Source organism: Staurois parvus, unplaced genomic scaffold (genome assembly GCF_062004578.1).
Source record: "Staurois parvus isolate SC_StPar_1 unplaced genomic scaffold, SC_StPar_1.0 ptg000061l, whole genome shotgun sequence".
Classification (NCBI taxonomy): Eukaryota; Metazoa; Chordata; class Amphibia; order Anura; family Ranidae; genus Staurois; species Staurois parvus.
This window is the reverse complement of record NW_028317857.1, coordinates 12,543,738-12,564,659: the sequence shown is the minus strand read 5'-3', so window position 1 is coordinate 12,564,659 and position 20,922 is coordinate 12,543,738. Positions and strand designations below refer to the sequence as shown.

The 20,922-nt window shown below is 39.5% G+C and overlaps 1 protein-coding gene across 6 annotated transcripts in view; it reads left to right on the top strand.

The window, feature by feature from the left end:
- The window catches only part of DIP2C (DIP2 acetate--CoA ligase C (putative)), a 627,226-nt gene that overhangs the window by 407,032 nt on the left and 199,272 nt on the right, over positions 1–20,922 (top strand). For all 6 annotated transcript variants that reach the window (XM_089668744.1, XM_089668740.1, XM_089668739.1 and 3 more), the window contains 3 exons: positions 8,887–9,010; positions 10,992–11,101; positions 11,859–11,961. In XM_089668744.1, coding sequence (XP_089524870.1) covers positions 8,887–9,010; positions 10,992–11,101; positions 11,859–11,961 — 337 coding nt within the window. The remainder of the gene's footprint in view (positions 1–8,886; positions 9,011–10,991; positions 11,102–11,858; positions 11,962–20,922) is intronic.

Genomic DNA, 20,922 nt, shown 5'->3' with positions numbered 1-20,922 from the left:
CAAAACGTTCAGCTATCCCTGCTGCCACTAAAAATGTTCACAGCTAAGCCATAGTCCTGATAGTTTTCACAATATGACCATTTGTTTGCAACTCATGCTGCCCATTGACATTCATTGAAACTCCACTCTAGCCACCTCAAATTTGAAGGGCAATTTCTAAACTGCGACTGTGCCTTCATTTTTAATATTTCAGAGACAGACTATGCATCAAAATGTAGGTCTGGGTCTTGTGATTCTCACAATATAAAGGTGGAGGCAAGAACGCGTCACACAATTTCCCCAGAAATTGTAGCTTTTCTAGTTGAGTATATTCTCTAACTTGGAAAAAATATCCATAGGTGATTGGATACTTCCTTAGATTAACATTCCTTAGATCAACATTTTAGTAGACAGTTATGTTTTGTGATTTAAAAAAAAAAATTCTAACACCTGTACACTCCCTATTGACCAGCGCAAGTTTTAAATTTCTTCTGTGGGCCTGTGTATTTGCCAGTTACTTTGACCTTGCTTAAAATGGAACTTTACCCAAAACAACTTGATAAAAAATAATGTTGTTTAGCAAGGAACATACTGTACATTCCACATAATAATTATGCTATGCATATATTTATTTGTAAAACATTTTGAAAACCATTTATCATTTTCCTTCCACTTCACAATTATGTGCTACTTTGTGTTAGTCTATCACATAAAATCCCAATAAAATACATTTACGTTTTTGGTTGTAACATGACAAATTTCAAGGGGTACGAATACTTTTTCAAGACACTGTAAAGCTTTAGGATGTCAGCAGATTGGCCTCTAGATTTTCGGTACAGTGCTCAAAAATAAAGAGCAACTGAGCATGTGCGAAGCAGGGCGAGACAGTGTATTACTGGATTTTAAACAGTATAGGCAATTATCGCTAATGTTTTATATAGCTATACCTGCAAAAGGGGCTGGCATGAAATGATCTAGCAGGATTTTATTTTCTGGCTAAAGTTCCACTTTAAAGCATAATTTAACTCATCACTTTAACTGTTTCCCAAATTCAAGAAATGTCATGAATTATAACTGTCATTTTTGCTTATGCTCTCAATCAAGCTGTCAGGTAATCAAATTGCTGGTGTCATTAGTGATTACTTGTGCAGCACCAAGGCAACTGCAGATCATACAAAGGCTATAAGGGCAGCTTCCTTGGCTGTAAAGGATAAGGCCCCTTTCATACAGCTGGGTTGGTGCGGCCGCCTGCATCCAGACTTGGATATCTGTCCCTATCCACAGCTAACTGCTGTATGTGCGGCTATATGCAAAAAGCAGAGGTCACTGTTAGCCTGCCCTTAGTTTAAATGGGCTGAGCGGCCGCTGCTGATCGCATAACTTAATCATTACAGCAGCAAGAATCTGCAGATTCTTGCCACAGGATTCCAGCTGCTGCACCATTCAGGCTGTGTGAAGGAGACCAAGGGGGTTTATTTCCACTTTAAGATGACAAAGTAGTACATGTCATTTTTGGGGGACACATGCGGCTTTCTTTCGGTGATATTGACTTGCAAAAGAGATTTTAGTTTGAAGCAATCAATAAACAAAATCATACCTAAAATGAATATAATTTACTTTTAGTACTTTGATAAGTGTTAAAAAAAACAAAAAAAAACAACAACAGTGTTACTAAAGACTAAAGGCATAGGTTTTATTCTATGATATGTCCTGTAGATAATGGCACTAAAAGTATTATTCTGGTAAAAAGCATGTCAAAGATTGTACTTAAAACAACTTAAAGTGCCTAATTTCTGTTAATTTGACATTTGTTCCATTATCCATACTTTTAGAATCAGTTTCAGACAGTTTTATATATAATAGTTGTATGAACATGACTGTTTATTAAAACGAATCATAGTCATGGTAGCTGTTTAGATGTTTGCTTTCATTGTATGAACTGTGCTGGTAAATGGCAAGCCCCGCTCACCTTTTCACACAATATACCATGGGTTTGCTTTCACAAATATTAATTAGCTTGTATTCCACAAACACTTTCTTAATTGGACAATGTGTAATTGGAGGTGTAAAGATATGTCTGACAGCTTCCATAAAACAAATATTTACCACTTTTAATATTTAGGTAATTACATCAATTAATTTTAGCATTATTATTTTAAGTGGCATTAAACCCAAAAGTAAACATTTAACTTATTGCAGCTTACCAAATCCTAGATTTGATGGCTGCATTAGTTTTCTTATGTAAGCTTTCTTCTCATTTCATCTGGTGATTCAGTTAGCCAGTCTGTTGTTTTCCTAAAGAACAAGTTCTTTTGCAGTTACAGGGATGTGACAAACCATTTAATGCTGCCAGGGGTGCTTACAATGATCAGCTTTATTTATGTAAAACCTTTATCCTTAAAGGAAAAAAAGTTTACTGTAACTGCTGATAAAGTATTAGGTGGGCTTTGGCTTCAGGTTGTTAGTGTTAGTGTATTTAAATCTGCTAGTACATCTAACACTCTCCTCCCCCCACACTGTCAATGCTGCTGTCCAAAGGTTCCCCTGTGCTCTTTCATCCAGAGTGTAGGCACTTTAATAAAGGAGGTGTGTTACTGGCCAGATCACCAGGTGAACACAAATGAAAAAAGCCTACAAAAAGTAAATGATTACAGCCCCATGTTTAATGATTGGTAAGCTGCAATATATTACATTTTTGGTTTTAATACCGCTTTATTATATAACTATTTCTTTAAAATTTAAACTGGTTATAAACACACAGATAAAAAAGGATATTCATTCCCAAAGCAAACATTTAAGCAGGGTTCAGGGGATTTCCTTGAGCTGAATATGTCTTTTGTTTCCTTCTTTTAGGAAAAGACTTTAGCATTCTAGTGTATGTCAGGATCAAATTAAGCGAAAAACATGTTCCGTACATTTTTGCAATGCATGCAGATTTCCCTATGGTTTATCCCTTTTAAAAATGCTGAACGTAAGAGAAATACCTGCTGATATGCCAGAAATCCAGTAATCTCCTAACGTCTGACAACACAGATCCTTTGCTGCATTGAAATCCCAACCTGGTGTGTTAACCATGGCTGCAGGACTACAGAACCTAACCTATTCCCCACACCTCTCTATACATTTCCACATAACATGCTTTTATTTTCTTGCAAAACAGTGCCTTGACTCCCAAGAGCCTAATCACACAATGGGATCGATTTACTAAAATTGGAGAGTGCAAAATCTGGTGCGGCTTTGCTTACAAATCAATCAGCTTCTAACTTCAGCTTATTCAATTAAGCTTTGACAAAAAAAACAAACAAACCTGGAAGCTGATTGGTTTCTATGCAAAGCTGCACCAGATTTTGCACTCTCCAATTTTAGTAAATCAACCCCACTATGTGAAGGATTTTGGGAGATGTAGTTCTGGGTGCGTGCCTATGCCAATCAGAAATGTTCGTACAAACATTTTGCCATGCCTAGTGATGTTAAAGGGACCAATAAAAGCTTCTTGCTACAAAAATTAGGTTAAGGAATAGATGCAAAGATGAATGAGCAGATGCCTCCAATATTAGCAAACCTCCGAATGTGGACTTTAGAGCGTGCTAATGCCATCATAGCTTGCATACTCAATGTAGCCTAAATGAGTGTGTAGGGGCTGTACCCATCATATTGCACGTTCTTGATATGGCATACACAGAAGTGACCCACCTCTCAGTCTATTATGGAGTGGGTGATATGACAGCTGCCTTACACTGAGCTGCCTATACCCACAATCTCACTAGAGGTGTGCAGAAGTGTTATGCATCAGAGAAACGTCATATACATTGCTCTGCATGTCTGCTTGTAGTGTTGTAACAAGAATTTCTTTGTACCTTACTCAAAATAACAAAAGTAGAACTGTCAGTCTCAAAAAAGACAAACATACAGTATACAATAAAATGTTTGTGAAAAAAGTCCTCATTCAAAGTAGTAAGTGCCGTAATAATGAATTGAAGTGTGATCCGTCTAGGACCCAAAAAGGATTCAGTGATGGACCCGTGGACGCCTTTACCCAAAGTGACAGATGAAATGCTTGCTTACCAACTGCATATGACCCCCCTTTTTATTGGGTGGTCATAGCATGTTTGTTTGGGCGTTATGAGTTGACCCCAAATTTCCACTGTGGACATTCCTCAATGGATCCAGGATTGTTGACTACCATGGCCATTTCTGAGTGTTAACACTCAATTGCTCATAAAAATGAAACACATAAACACCTCTCCATAGTTTAAAAAGCTTAGAAACATGTATTTGGTAAAAAGTCATAAACTCACAAATCTTTAGAGAATGATGCACATGTCAATGAATAAAAAGTAGGTATAAAAACTCCTATTCCAGTATCAGAATGAGGCTCGAGTGTCCACAGTGAAGTTTTTGAGTCCACTCATAATGCCCAAAAAACATGTCATGACCACCCCAAAAAAAGGTAGTCATACGGAGTTGGTAAGCGAGCTTTTCATCTGACACTTTGGGTGAAGGTGTCTACAGGTCCATCACTGAACTCTTTTAGGATCCTAGACGGATCACACTTTAGTCCAGTATCATGGCACTTATTACCTTGGATGTGGACTTTTTTCATAAACTTTTTATTGGATTCACTGTTTGTGGAGTTGCTCCCCTTTCTTTCTCCTTTACAGAAAATTATTTAATTTTCTTTGTTCAAATTTATTTTTGCACATATTAGTATATACACACATTTTATTTTATGTTTATTTTGACCAGAATATATGGGAAGTATTAGTATTTCATATGAGTATTATTTTGAGTATGTACAGTATCTCACAGAAGTGAGTACACCCCTCATATTTTTGTAAATATTTTATTATATCTTTTCATGTGACAACACTGAAGAAATGACACTTTTCTACAATGTAAAGTAGTGAGTGTACAGCTTGTATAACAGTATAAATTTGCTGTCCTCTCAAAATAATTCAACACAGCCATTAATGTCTAAACTGCTGGCAACAAAAGTGAGTACACCCCTAAGTGAAAATGTCCAAATTGGGCCCAATTAGCCATTAGCCAGTGTCATGTGATTAGTGTTACAAGGTTTCAGGTGTGAATGGGGAGCAGGTGTGTTAAATTTAGCGCTCTCGCTCTCTCATACTGGTCACTGGAAGTTCAACATGGCACCTCATGGCAAAGAACTCTCTGAGGATCTGAAAAAATGAATTGTTGCTCTACATAAAGATGGCCTAGGTTATAAGAAGAATGCCAAGACCCTGAAACTGAGCTGCAGCTGTGTATTAAAGTTGCAGGCTTGTACCATGAACTGTCACAACATCTCTGAAACTGTGGATATAAGATTTCATATGTCTGTTTTATAGACTGCTTTAAAATGGGCTTCAAATAACATGTCATCAACGACATGAACCCATAGCACTATGAAGGCCCTTCTCTTTGCATGAACACTCTACCCCTTTTTCCATAGTAAGTGCAAGAACCAGCACTGGCACCACCTACATTATTGTCCAGTTATAAGGGCTAGTCTCATTATTACAAAGTCAGCTCATACATATGACCCATTGGAGCTTATATCTTATAAATACCAGGACGGTTGTACTTGGTCAGCTTTCATTTACTTATTAGAAATCAAATCTATTCAGTTGAAAATTAAATAAAGACTGACTGCTGCAGGCTATGTGTTTGCTTTCGTATTCACAAAATTGTTTTTATGCCTAAAAGTTAAAATTCAAAGTAACCTTGGGAAAAAGCATAAAATAATCTGAGATGGAAATGTATCTATTTTTATGGCACATATTCATGAAGTCATTGTACATAACGTAGCAGGGCAATCAGCTTTGCATCAAATCTTTCCAGCTCAGTTTGACTCCGTGGGGTTGACAGGAGCCTTAGTCGTCACACAGACATGTAGCCTGCAGCTGAGAAGATGACGAGCTATGAGATTACTAAAATCTGCATCTCACAGCAGAGACACACGTTCACATGGATTTATCACTTCTACATCATATATTTCTATACATTTCTACATCATAGCAGTGTGGGCAAGTTTAAAAAGACAAAAAATTTAGGTTTACAACATCTTAAGGCTCCATGCACACTAGCATTTTGTTAAGCTACTAGAAGCTGTTATCAGCATTTTTCCTGCTCCTAGAAGCAAATAGTATTATCCTATGTGTCCATGCACTCTATTTTAGTGTTTTTCAAGCTTCAGCGTTTAGGAGTAGAAACAGAATTGTTTTTGTGAAGTTTTTGGGAGTGTGTTTCCAGCAGAAAAAAAAGCTGAATGCTCCTAAACGTGCCTAAATGCTCCGAACAGCTTCTTTTTAGCTTTTTTTTCCCCCTGCATGTACTGTAAAAACGCTTCTAAATGCTACTAAAAACTGCTAACACAAGCGGTTTTTATGCAGCAGTTTTCCAGCATTTTTTTTTTAGCTTAAAAAAATGCTAGTGTGCATAGATCTTAAAGCTGGACACCAGGTGAAGGCTAAATACACAGAGGAAATGCACACAAGGGAGCTGTTTTCCTTGTCATAGTATTTGTATTTCTGTCTCTCCATTCCTGAGATTTACACAACGCTGCCAGACAGCAGAACTAGACAGGATGGTTCTACTTTCTTTCTTACAGTTACAGACTATAAAGGGAATAAAAGGGGTTTCCCGCTGCTCCCCCTGCTCTCTCGGCTCCTCTCAGCATATTCCTTGTTAGCAAATTTGCAAGCAGCATACCCTGTTGGTTCCCTTCCCTCTTCTAGTCTCAGTTCCGGTGTATAGAAGATTGCAAGAAAATGGTACAGAGTCAAATTCAGTTGCATTAATAAAAAGCATAATAAATACAAAAATCATCACATTCTTCACAACAATACAAAACATAATAAAATCCATTTAAAACTACAATGTATAACCCATGGCTTCTTATGTTATTATCATGTATCGGTTACATAGTGTAGCTCTCAACATATTTTGCCGCAATAGGCTTCTTCAGGAAAAAACGCCACAACCTGGATACAAACTGTAAAAAATGTATATAAGAATCAGAAATAGTATGAACAATATACATTTCATGAAAATTACACCTGTGGGCTTCAATAAATACAGCTTACCAGGGAAATTCTTAAAGTGATTCTATAGAATCGATTTGTGTTGTTTTAAATAACACACATTATACTTACCTGTTCTGTGCAGTGGGTTTGCACAGAGCTGCCCTGATTCATTAGTTCACTGGCTGTGATTGACAGCAGTGGGAGCCAATGGCTCCCGCTGCTGTGTCTCAGCCAATGAGGAGAGAAACCCTGGACAGCCAAGGCTCCCGTGCACAAAGCTAGATCAAAAGGGGGCTCAGGTGAGTATTAGGGGGGCTATCGGGGGAGCAGCACACAGAAGGTTTATTTACCTTCATGCATAGAATGCATGAAGATAAAAACCTTTGGCCTTTACAACCACTTTAAGATATCAAATTTACAAGCCTACATACTAGGTCACTTAAAGTGTTACTAAACCCACAACCATAAAATCAGTCTGTATATGCAGTAAAGCATGCTTGTTATACTCACTGTGGAACCTAAGGGGTTAATCCTCTGCAATGTGTAAAAATGCTGTTTGATCTTGACTTCTCTGATCCTCCCCTTCTTTCAGTGTCCCCCTCTTATCTCCTGATAAGACATATCATGTGGAGTCACTCTGCACAAGCTCAGTTTGGTATGTATTGCTAGAGAGGTTTTTTTTTTTTTTTTGGGAAAGTGTATATGATCAGCACAGGGCCAATCAGCACTGTCCTGACAGAGGTCACGGGTCCTGCAGCTTCCTGGAGCAGAATGAAAACTCCCTTTACAAGCTTTAACATGTGCTCTGATGGACACTGATAGTCACAAGACTGCTATATACTGCTGATGATAAAAGGTGTTTAGCAATTTATATTTGCCAAAATAATTGCACTTCCATGTTCTGTGTACTGTGGGAGGCCAGATATATTGAATGCAGGGTCCTGGGTTTAGCAACACTTTAAAGGCACCATTAAAGTTGACAATAGAGTGAGGATGCTCAGATGGAGGCCCAATAGCAGGTTATTTGGTGGCTACAGGGGGCACAAGGGGACCTGGCTGTAAAGCATATACATAATCACTTAAATGTTATCACTTCTAAAAATCCACAAAACTTGCACCAATATTAAATAATAAAAAAATTAAATCAGGGTACAGTAAAATAGTAAGTGGTGTACAGTATGTCTCCCTTTGTTTTAATCACCAAAAGAGCCGAAGTTAGTAATGCGTGCTCTCCTCAAATGTGGAGGTGGGGGGGATGGTGCCAGACAATTGCAGAGACCCCCCGCTCTAACACAAAGCACAGTGGACCTGCTCTTCAGTGAACTACGATGTAGGGACCTTTCTGCTTGAGGGGTGGTTTAAAAAATGAGCGACACTTAAAACACTATTTATTTTACTGTACCCTGATTTTATTTTTAGTATACATATCTCTCTTGTTTATTCACTGTTGTGTTCTGCTAAGGAGATTTTTTCATTCCTTTCCTAAAGACACAACAGGAATTAAGGAGAAATCTTCTCTAGGCTGTCAATACAACAGCTATCCCTATCAGGAAGTTTTGCTCTTTGTTCCTGCTTCATTGTCACTGACCAAGACAGACCGAGAGGGTGAATCTCCCCAGCAGGGTCATACATAACAGTGAAAACTTGGCAGGAGTGCATACTTCCCATCTAAAAGGAATACAAAGTTTTGGCTTTAAATACATAAACTTTTAATTATTAGTTATATTTACTTACCACTAAAGGCTGCAAGTGATTGGTTTTGTTTACATTTTTATGTTTTGCTATTATGTTTTGTTTTTTTTCCCTTTATATCTTGACCGTGGACAATGTTGTATGTTTTGGTGTGATAATATATAATATTTTAAACTTTCTTATTCAGGATGCTGGAAGCCAGCAGATTGGCTTCTTGTTAGGAAGCTGTGGAGTTACGGTGGCCTTGACTAGTGATGCCTGCCATAAAGGATTGCCCAAGAGTCCTACTGGGGAAATACCACAATTTAAAGGTGAGTAACTTTAGTAATGACCAGGTGATTCATGGGGTTCTTATGAGCCATATAGCTACCTTATAGCGAGGTCAAGAAGGTGTTGTGCACTACTTTTTATCTCTGTGCCTCATTATAAACACCTCATTATAAACACCAGTATTAATACATGTTGCCTGGATGGCAAGTACAGCATCTTTTTGCATGTGCACATTTGTGTTCTACCTTGTACCAATATACGATATTTCACTCAGTGCCTGCTGTTTTTTTGCAACAAACACAAAATGATTTACAGTTTGCTAAAATGTTAAGGTATTATTGATTTATTAAAAAAGAAGTACTTCTTGTACACATTCTACGTGCTCTTTGTGATAAACCCACCACCAATCAAGGAACTATTCAGGATATAGGTGTTGGTCTTTTTGTCTGTCTGCCCAACCTTCAGAGCTCCATCCTTCTCGTAATATGCTCTTTTCTTACCATCATTATCTGTCATGTACCTTTTTTTCTAGTTTTTTTTCTTTGTCTGTCTCCCCATCTATAGTTTTATCTGTATGACCCTTTTTTCCCGGTTTGTCCATCCATGTTCATTATCTACCACCAATTGAGAAACTCTAAATGTATAACCAACACTCTTTTTATTACTCTACTCATCCATTTATTCCTTCTTCCTTCTCATCTACGTATTTATCTTATTTTCTCTCTCTCTCTCTCTCTCTCTCTCTCTCTCTCTCTCTTCTCTCTCTCTTCTCTCTCTCTTCCTCACTCTTTTACCCCTCTCTCTCTTTTTTTTATATCTCTCTCTTTATTATCTCTCTCTCCTTCGTTCCCTTCTCCCCTGCTAAAGCCAATCAGTGGGGAAAAAAAAGTTTATATCGGTGGCCAGTGGGAAGAATGCTCCCCTTACAGTGGTGGTCAGAATGCCACCCTTACAGACACCTTTAAGTTAAAAAGATCATTGGTGTCATACTACTGGCTCTGCCAAGTGGCGTTGGCCCCAGAACTATGCAGGCAACATCAAATTGAAGATCAGTCAGCCACAGCTCAAACAAACCCTTATCAACTACTGGTGGAACCCTAAGGTTCCACGGAACCCTGGACAAGAATACACGATGTGCTCAATTGTTTGTAGACTCCTAAGCAACACAACTAATCAAGTTCAATGGCCATCCCATTCCCAAACCATTGGCATTTATATGGAGCTCTGCCCTCTATGTGACTATAACAAACTTCACTCATTTGGGAAGGGTTTCCATAACAATTTATAATGTATATGTGAAAAATTTGTGAGCATTCAAGCGAAAGAGAATTTTTGAGGTGAGGCATTTTATTTTGCCTCACAATTGGTATTTCAAATAATTCCAAAGGTGTTCAGTAGGGTTGATTTCAGGGCTCCCTACAGGCCACATGCGTATCTCAGTCATGCCGGAACTGAAAGAGGCCTTCCCCAAACTGTTGCCACCTGGATGGAAGTGCTCAGTTATCTAAAATGTCTTTGTATGCTGTATAATTAACAAGGTCCTGGAAACAACGAAAATCCATATTTTCTAGTGGTATCCACACCATTTTGGTCATATAGTGTAGTGCACATCTATCTATCCCGTTTGTCTATCTATGTACATATATTGGCCTATACACCTCCTTTCCTCTTGTGTATCTCTCCATCCATGTTTCTTTCTAGCCATCCTTAAGTCATATATTCTCCTGTCTTTCCATCTATCAGGCCATCCAAGTAGCTGTTTATTTTTCTCTGGCTTTCAGTCCTGTGTGATTTGAACATTGATATAATTTTAAATGCACATTGTTAAAGGCTGTAAGTTTTGGTTTGGAAGTGACCTAAAATATTTTGCTAGTACAATGAAGCATTTTTGAATGATGTAAGTCCTAAAAAACGATGTTGAAGATTTAACCTTAGTGATCGCTGACAAGAATATGTTTACAGCCAAATAGAGCAAAATAATGAACAGAATAAAAATAAAAAGACTGTACATTTCTTTGTTAGGTTGGCCAAAGCTGCTCTGGTTTGTCACAGAATCGAAACATCTGTCCAAACCCCCTCGTGATTGGTTTCCACATATCAAAGATGCAAATAATGATACTGCCTACATAGAGGTGGGTACAGTTTACTTTTTCTAGTATTTAAAAAAAAAAAAACACAAACAGAAATAGCTATATCTACCCAATGCCAGTCCCTTTCTTTTTAGTTTTGGATAAAGTAGAGATGGTTTAGAACCCCTTTCAGGTTTTATTGCTATCTTTGTTCTGCTACAGAGATTTACACTGTATTGGTCCTCGTGACCACTGTCACTGCAATTAAAAGTGATGATAAGCCAAAATTTTGAGTCACTGAAACTTTACAATTGCTCTCAATTTTTGCTGTGTCTTTGGTGCAGAAAGAGAATCTAAATCTCCCCAATGGGACACAGGCGGCAAAAAAAAATTGAGAGGAGTATACACTTTATTCTTTAAGGATTACTAAAACTTGTGCATACATCAGATGAATAATCACTTTTGGTTGTTTTATTGATCTCTGTTGCAAATTCTAACTCTAGCTTCTTCAATCCTTCCTTATCTGTCCCAGGAATTTGGCTTCTTTAGTTTCCAGTATAAGCCATAGGCAGACAGTAGGTTCACATTTTAATCGTAGGAGAACCTTTTTTTGTATTGGAAACAAAGACATTGCAGTGACTGATGACCACAAGCCATCTCGCTATATCCTCACTGGTGATGTGATGTCGGTCCATGCTGGGAGGGTACTCTGCTCTTAGCTGTAGTCATGGGGATTTCATTTAGATAACTGAATTTCAGCCATAGCTTTATGTTTGTATGATATACTACCACAACCTATAAAATATATCTTCTCTTTTAGTACAAAACTTGTAAAGATGGTAGCGTTCTGGGAGTAACGGTGACAAGAATTGCACTTCTCACACATTGCCAAGCACTTACACAAGCTTGTGGATACACCGAAGGTAAGATGTCACTTCTCAGCATGTAAATAATGAAGTCCAAGTCCAGCCAAATGTTTATATTAGGTTAGCATAAGGAAGGTTTAAAAATTCTGTCATTTTTTTCTTTAAATTCTTTATTTTTGCAGTTCAAACAAGAACAGACAAGCATGTATACACATTGGTACATAGTATAAAAGTAATTCCACATCATAAACATTTAGTTGAAAGTGATACATAGACCAAACTGGATATACCTTACAGACAATGACATTGGTGGGCATCAAAAGTTGTAGTGTAAAGCATAAAGGAAAATCCATAGGGTCCCCAATGTGGATTGTTTGCTTCCACTTAATTCTCCAAATTATGTCTACGTGCTAATTAAAGAAAATGCAGCATGAGCTAGTTTAGTGTGTAAAGGTTTTATTATATAAGGTAAGGGTCTGGGGAAAATGGGATGATAGACGAACAAAGAATGCCAAAGAAAAAGGGAAAAAACAGCAGGGGGAAGTGTAGAATTGGCAGACAGGGTTCCTGAGTGGTGGGCAAGGGTCAGAGGCTGGACCCACGGTGTGGGGTGAGGAGCCTTAGTTCACTTCTCCCACTTAAAACACAAAATTGTCACATAATGGCTCAGAAAAAAATTAATAGTCACAAGTTAAGATTGCTGTGCTGCAGGGTTTGAGGGCTGCTTAGTAGGGCCAATGTATGTGTATTGTATCCAATAAAACCATGTTTGCCGTATTGATTTGGATTAACTGCTACAGTTAGATTTTCCATGTACTGGATGTCATTTACCTTAGCAAACCAATGGGCCAAGGTAGGAAAGGAAGCTTTTTTCCAGGTACAAGGAATGCAGGATTCGGCTGCATTAAAGTGAACCAGTAAGGATTTTTTATACCTTGATTTTGGAATAAGTGCAAGATATAATAGATGTGCTGCAGGGTTGATGCCAAGGTCAATATCCATGAGCTTACAGATTTTTTTATTAGCTTGCAATGATCGGACAATCCCAAACAATGTGCAGAAGGGTTCCTCTGACTATGCCACATCTCTGTCAGCTATCTGCAGTGACTGAGGAAATACGGGAATGAACCAAGGGCGTTCTGTACCAGCTTGTAATAAGTTTATTATTCTTTTTTTGTTATCTTTTGGTAATAGAAGCTTGTTGCGAGCCTATTTGTGAGCAGATCTTTTCAAAAGAGGTGAGAAATCTGCATGAAAGTTGCAGGTTACAGTAGAGAGTGAAAAAAATGGTAAGCTGATTATGTATCTACATACAGAGATCTGTCAATCCTGATTCAATGCTTGGGGGTTCAGACATCCTCCGACTGGCAGAATAAATAAAATGACAAGTCCTAAAATGGTTCTGTCTTATGCACAGTATAAAATCATATCTGTGTGAATCGGGGTAACTGACAATGGGTGACCATGCGGTTCTCCCAAGAGATGGCAAGAAACATCCAAAACATAATGACAATTAATGGATGATTGCGAAGAGCTGCCAAAGCGGACTCTCCAGGGTGCAACAGACTGGGGGAAAGATGCAGTTTTCTGTTCAATGCATACCCAGATTTTGGTGTTGTGGTGTCAATGATCTGAGTTAAGTGAGTACTTAATGGTAGAGGAGTGAGTCATAAAAACTGATGCTCCCTCTAGACTTAGGGAGGTGTAAAAAAATTTTTCTAATACATGGAGAGTCTCCAGCCCACATAAATTTGATGCCCACCACACTGAGCAATTGATAAAGTGCTGTGGCAACAAGACTGATAGTGTTTATAGAAAATATAGCAAACTGGACACCGCATTCATCTTCAAGGCACTGTACCTACTGAACCATGCGAGACAGTGCTTTTGCCATGGTTCAAAGTTTTTCCTAAGAGTGCGTAGAAAATGGAAGAAATTCACTTCTGTGATGAAAAAGAAAATGTTGGAGATCAATTTGTCCATGTATGAAATTGCACAATGTGCCCACTTTAAGGGGAAATGAGATTTCAGTTGGTTAACTAGTTCTGTTGCAGATACATTCAGTGCCTCTGATCTATATACATTTATTTTTTAATTGGAAAGAGTGTGGAAATTATGGTTTTCTTGTAAGAGTATGGGAAGCAAGACTAGGAGTTAGGTGATACAAAATAGGTCATCACTTTACACTGCCACTTTATAAATATGGTTGCCAAGGGTCATACCATTGATATTCAGTACTAATGATAAGATCTTATGTGCTGCCACACAAACGACCAAGCAACTAGATTAAATTAAAAAGCAGCTAGCATCAAAAAGAGAGGAGTATAGTACTTTAATCACTTTAGGATCTTGAGAGAAAGACCAGTGGGTTGGAGAAAAGGTCCAGAAACTCCCAGTCCACACCCTCAAAGACCTTCTCCATGTCCATAGAAAGGAGGAGCAACAGGCTCTCTCACCAGGGTGTGCAATTAAGTCTAGTGTTCTGTCTGTATTATCCCTAGTCGCTGTTATTCAGCAAAAATTTTGAGGTCACAGTAGAGTAGGTAAATTGGCCTGCAATTGCAAAAGCTGTGGCTGGCGAAGGCGGGCCATAGGAGTGTGCCTCCTCCCTTCTTTGCAGAAGACTCTGGAAAACATTGCCAACCCCAGCAGCAACACCTCCTCCTCTTCAGCCATGATGCAAGAAGTGAGGCAGAAGTGGTCATTGGTGTGAATAAATACTCACAATTGAGCATGCATGTACACCATTGCTAATTAAACTATAAATTGTAAGCATATGGCAATTATTCATTTTCTGTGTTTGGAGCTCATCAGCATTCCCAGGTGTTACTTCCTATCTTCATGTTCCTGTTCAGTATTTTGGTACGGCAAGCTTACAATGTTGTTACCTAACAGATGTCTCTCAACGTTATATTCTAACAAACTATCGCTTTAACCACATCTCTCTTACCTTTAACAAAAATGTCCTCTTCCCTACTTAATGTGCCCATCCTGTCTCTTGTGTGTGTTCACGTTTGCTCATTTTCAGCTGCTGTAGTGTGCCTTTAGCCCAAGCAAATGACTGTTGTTATATCTCGTTTTCCTTGCCTGATTTTGTCTTCCTTCCTCCGCCCGTTACTTTTCCTCTCTGGTGTTCCTGCGTTTGATTTTGGTAAGGGTCACCTGCCTCCAGCTGCTGTGTATTTACTTTTGGCCAAGAAACTGACCTTTTGTTCTTATGTCTCTGTGTGCATGCAAATGTCCTTTTGCAAATGGGATGATGCAATTCCGGTCCTGGAGCTCCTCCTGAGACTGTTTGTGTGTGATAACTAATTTTTAATGCGAGATCTCGGCTCCCACACATGCAAATAGATTTTCTTTTGTGTGCAATACATTTATTATGAAAACTATTTGACTTTATTTACAAGTTGAGTGCTGGTCCTCAGATTTCGACTGGTGAATTAAAAAAACGAAGGCCCAGGTTGCCATGTTAACCGTTTCCCGCCTGGCAAAAACCTTCACCATTCCGGGTGGACGCCATATGGCATCCTTTCGGGCATGGGCAGTTTGCGCGCCTGCAGAGCCGCGCAGCGGCGTGATCTGTCACCGGCCGTGTACCTTGGACACGGCCGATGACAGATCTGAGTACCGGCCCCGTTGCCGGTTTCATGTGACCTGCTGTGACCAATCACAGCAGGTCACATGACAGTTGTATACAATGGATGGCTTCATTCATGCCATTCATTGTATACTAGTGTTTCTAGCTGTGAATGGTCACAGCGATCACATGCACAAGTACAACAGTATAACAGAAACAAAGAAAAACACGGGTTTTTTTTCAAAATTTTCGGTCTTTTTTTGTTAATTTAGCAAATAATAAAAACCCCAGTGTTGATTAAATACAACCAAAGGAAAGCTCTAGTTGTGTGAAGAAAATGATAAAATTTTAGTTTGGGTACAATGTTGTATGACCGCGCAATTGCCATTCAAAGTGTGAGAGCGCTGAAACCTGAAAAATGGCCTGGGCAGGAAGGTGTAAAAGTGCCCGGTATGGAAGCGGTTAAATACTCTACCTATACACCAGCTGAATTCAATGATCTATGAAAGTCTGCTTTGGAGCTGTTAAAGATTTTTTTTATTTTTATTTAATGTCTTGCATGTCTGCAGAATAAAATGTTTATTTTGTAGACGATTATATCTTTATTTGTATGGGTGTTAACAATGCATTCCACTTGAGAAAAAAACATTTATTGATCCAACAAATACAGAAATAGTTCAACATTCTACATTTATTTTGACAGCAGCAACACAATTAGGTACATTAATTTACTTGTGTAAAGTGAATCAACGGTATTTGTGGTGCCACATTTTACATAGTGCTTTACAATAGGGTTAGAAGGGCCTGCTCATAAAAACTCACAATCTAAAAAGGGATCACAACTTAACTTTCACAGTGTACAGCTGGATACAAAATAAGGCTATTAACCAGGCAACACATTTTAAGGTACAACAAATCTCACCACCTAACCCACCCCATCAATGTGTTAGGTGCAAGATTCTCGAAAAACAAAACCGCCTTTAAAAAAAAATTAAAAATGCAGCACTGCAACATAGCACCAACACCCATTCCCCTTCCCCAGTTCCCACACACACATACATTTCTGATTATGGTAAGCAGGAAACTGCATTTCTGCATGGATGGTTAAGAAAACTATATCAAATTTAGGATTGTAAGAGTAGAACAATTGACATTTGTTAGTATCAACAAGGGTCAGCAGATGCTCACAAACCATACACGCATGGTCAGACTGGAAAAATGCACACAAAATTGAAGCCATGCCCGCAAAAACCCACTTTTGGGAGACAAATGCACATCAGTTACAGGAAACACACAAACATCAAAACAGCCTTAGTGGGGTGTTAGTAAAAAAAAAAATTATATATAAATAAAAATAAACCTCCAAGGGCTGATAGCAAATAATCTGGCCTCTTCTCAGGCAAAACAAACACCACTACTGCAGTCCTTTATACAGGTGAAACTTACAAAATTAGAATATCGTGCAAAAGTTCATTTATTTCAGTAATGCAACTTAAAAGGTGAAACTAATATATGAGATAGACTCATTACATGCAAAGCAAGATAGTTCAAGCCGTGATTTGTCATAATTGTGATGATTATGGCTTACAGCTCATGAAAACCCCAAATCCACAATCTCAGAAAATGAGAATATTGTGAAAAGGTGCAATATTCTAGGCTCAAAGTGTCCCACTCTAATCAGCTAATTAAGCCATAACACCTGCAAAGGGTTCCTGAGCCTTTAAATGGTCTCTCAGTCTGGTTCAGTAGGAATCACAATCATGGGAAAGACTGCTGACCTGACAGTTGTGCAGAAAACCATCACTGACATCCTCCTAAAGGAGGGTAATTGCAAAAGAAGTTGGATGTTCCCAAAGTGCTGTATCAAAGCACATTAATAGAAAGTTATGTGGAAGGTAAAAGTGTGGAAGAAAAAGGTGCACAAGCAGCAGGGATGACCGCAGCCTGGAGAGGATTGTCAGGAAAAGGCCATTCAAAAGTGTTGGGGACTTTCAGAAGGAGTGGACTGAGGCTGGAGTCAGTGCATCAAGAGCCACTACACACAGACGGATCCTGGACATGGGCTTCAAATGTCGTATTCCTCTTTCAAGTCGCTCCTGAACAACAAACAATGTCAGAAGCGTCTTACCTGAGCTAAAGAAAAAGAGACCTGGTCTGTTGCTCAGTGGTCCAAAGTCCTCTTTTCTGATGAGAGCAACTTTTGCATCTCCTTTGGAAACCAAGGACCCAGAGTATGGAGGAAGAATGGAGAGGCACACACTGCAAGATGCTTGACGTCCAGTGTGAAGTTTCCACAGTCTGTGTTGATTTGGGGAGCCATGTCATCTGCTGGTGTTGGTCCGCTGTGCTTCATTAAGTCCAGGGTCAATGCAGCCGTCTACCAGGAGATTTTGGAGCACTTCATGCTTCCTTCCGCAGACGAGCTTTATGGGGATGCTGACTTAATTTTCCAGCAGGACTTGGCACCTGCCCACACTGCCAAAAGCACTAAAACCTGGTTCAATGACCGTGGGATTACTGTACTTGATTGGCCAGGAAACTCGCCTGACCTGAACCCCATAGAGAATCTATGGGGCATTGCCAAGAGAAGATGAGAGACATGAGACCAAACAATGCAGAAGAGCTGAAGGCCGCTATTGAAGCATCCTGGTCTTCCACAACACCTCAGCAGTGCCACAGGCTGATAGCTTCCATGCCACGCCGCATTGAGGCAGTAATTGCTGCAAAAGGGGCCCAAACCAAGTACTAAGTACATATGCATGCTTATACTTTTCAGAGGTCCGATACTGTTCTATGTACAATCCTTGTTTTATTGATTGCATGTAATATTCTAATTCTCTGAGATTGTGGATTTGGGGTTTTCGTAAGCCATAATCATCACAATTATGACAAATCGCGGCTTGAACTATCTTGCTTTGCATGTAATGAGTCTTTCTCATATATTAGTTTCACCTTTTAAGTTTCATTACTGAAATAAATGAACTTTTTCACGATATACTAATTTTTTGAGTTTCACCTGTATAACATAGGTTGTATTGTTAGCACGCCCACCAGTGTCATTCAGTCTGTCTCTTCATGCCTAAAGTGTTTGCACCTGATTAGCAGGCAGGAATATTCTTTCCAACTGTGTTAGCCCTTGGCTATGAGCATCAATTCACAGACCACAGGCCACAGTCAATTAGCATGCATAGAAAGAAATCAGCAATTATTTAAGCATGCACTATATTGCCAAAAGTGTTGGGACCCCCCTCCAAATTATTGGATTCAGGTGGTCCAATCACCTCCATGGCCACAGGTGTAAAAAAAATCAAGCACCTAGGCATGCAGACTGCTTCTACAAACATTTGTGAAAGAATGGGTCGCTCTCTGGAGCTCAGTGAATTCAAGCGTGGTACTGTGATAGGTTGCCACCTGTGCAATAAGTTCATCCGTGAAATTTCCTTGCTGCTAAATATTCCATGGTCAACTCTTAGTGGTATTATAACAAAGTGGAAACAACTGGGAACAACAGCAACTCAGCCACAAAGTGGTAGGCCATGTAAAATGACAGAGCAGTATCACAACAGTAGTGCATAGAGAGCTTCATGGAATGGGTTTCCATGGCCGAGCAGCTGCATCCAAGCCTTACATCACCAAGTGCAATAAAAGGTATCGGTTGCAGTGGTGTAAAGCACGCCGCCACTGGACTCTAGAGCAGTGGAGACATATTCTCTGGAGTGACCAATCACACTTCTCTGTCTAGAAATCCGATGAATGTGCCTGGGTTTTGCGGTTGCCAGGAGAATGGTACTTGCCTGACTGCATTGTGCCAAGTGTAAAGTTTGGTGGAGGGGGATTATGGTGTGGGGTTGTTTTTCAGGGGTTGGGCTTTGCCCCTTAGTTCCAGTGATGGGAACTCTTAAGGTGTCAGCAAACCAAGACATTTTGGACAATTTCATACTCCCAACTTTGTGGGAACAGATTGGGGCCCCTTCCTGTTCCAACATGACTACGCACCAGTTCACAAAGCAAGGTCCATAAAGACATGGATGAGCGAGTTTGGGGTGGAGGAACTTGACTGGCCTGCATCTGACCCCTGAGTCCTGACCTCAACCCAATAGAACACCTTTGGGATGAATTAGAGCGGAGACTGCGAGCCAGTCCTTCTCATCCGACATCAGTGCCTGACCTCACAAATGTACTTCTGGATGAATGATCAAACGTTCCTATAGACACACTCCTAAACCTTGTGGACAGCCTTCCCAGAAGAGTTGAAGCTGTTATAGCTGCAAAGGGTGGGCCAACTCAATATTGAACCCTACGGACTAAGACTGGGATACCATTAAAGTTCATGTGCAATAATTTTGGCGATATAGTGTATGTACCTGTGCAGTGTACAATAGAAAATGTGAAATGTCCAAGTCCCCGGGCATGCTCAGTGCTGAAAAAAAAAAAAAATACAAGTTTTAAGTCCCGTCCATGTACAGGGTACAGAGCAGGTAATATCAAACTTGTGATGACTGCTTCACCCAAATTTCTGATAAGCACATTCTTCATCGGCATCCAAAACACATGTCCGGTATTTCCCATCTTTTCCCAATGACTCTAGTTCACCGCAGTGCAGCATGTTCTTGTGTACCCCAGCAAATTAGAAGATGATGAATGTCTTCTGCATGGACCTACACTGGGACATGGCCAGACACCTCCTAAACTTACTGAAATGCATTTTTGCCTGCAAATTCTGTGGATTGTTAGGAGACGGCACATGCTGACATCATAACAAGTAGCAAATCACCCCTGCTGTCAGCAGTGATTCCACAATGACAGCAGAATGGAAAAAACAAATCCAGCATGTACCAAAAAGGGCATGCACCCTTCAGTCGGTCATTGATTTGAAGGGGAACCCATGGCAAAAACATTTTAAAAAAGTGTGGCTTCCCCTCAAAATCACTAACACACCCTTATCTGAGCTTACAGTCCTGCAGGCCAGGAAAGGGGGTTGGAAGAGCAATCCCCCTTCCCCCACACACACTTTTTATTTGTAATGTCAGCTCTTTTCTTTACATTATGTGAAACCCATCTAAAATGTACCAGATTGCAAAAACACGTATAAAAACATGCATTTTTATTTGTTCAGGTACTTATATAGCGCTTTCAATTTACACGGCACTTTACATATATATTTTACATTCACATCAGGCCTACTTTCAAGGAGCATACAATCTTAAGTCCCTAACTCACATTCATATACTAGTGAAAATTTATACAGGAGCCAAAACAATTACCAGCATGTCTTTGGAGAGTGGGGGGAATCCCACACAGGGAAAATATGCAAACTTAAAAGCAGGTAGTGTCATGGTTGGAATTCGAACCAGTGACCCTAATGCTGCTAGGCAAAGGTGCTAACCATTAGCCACTGTGCTACCACATGTAGACTGCCTCTCTGTGGTGTGAATCAGCCC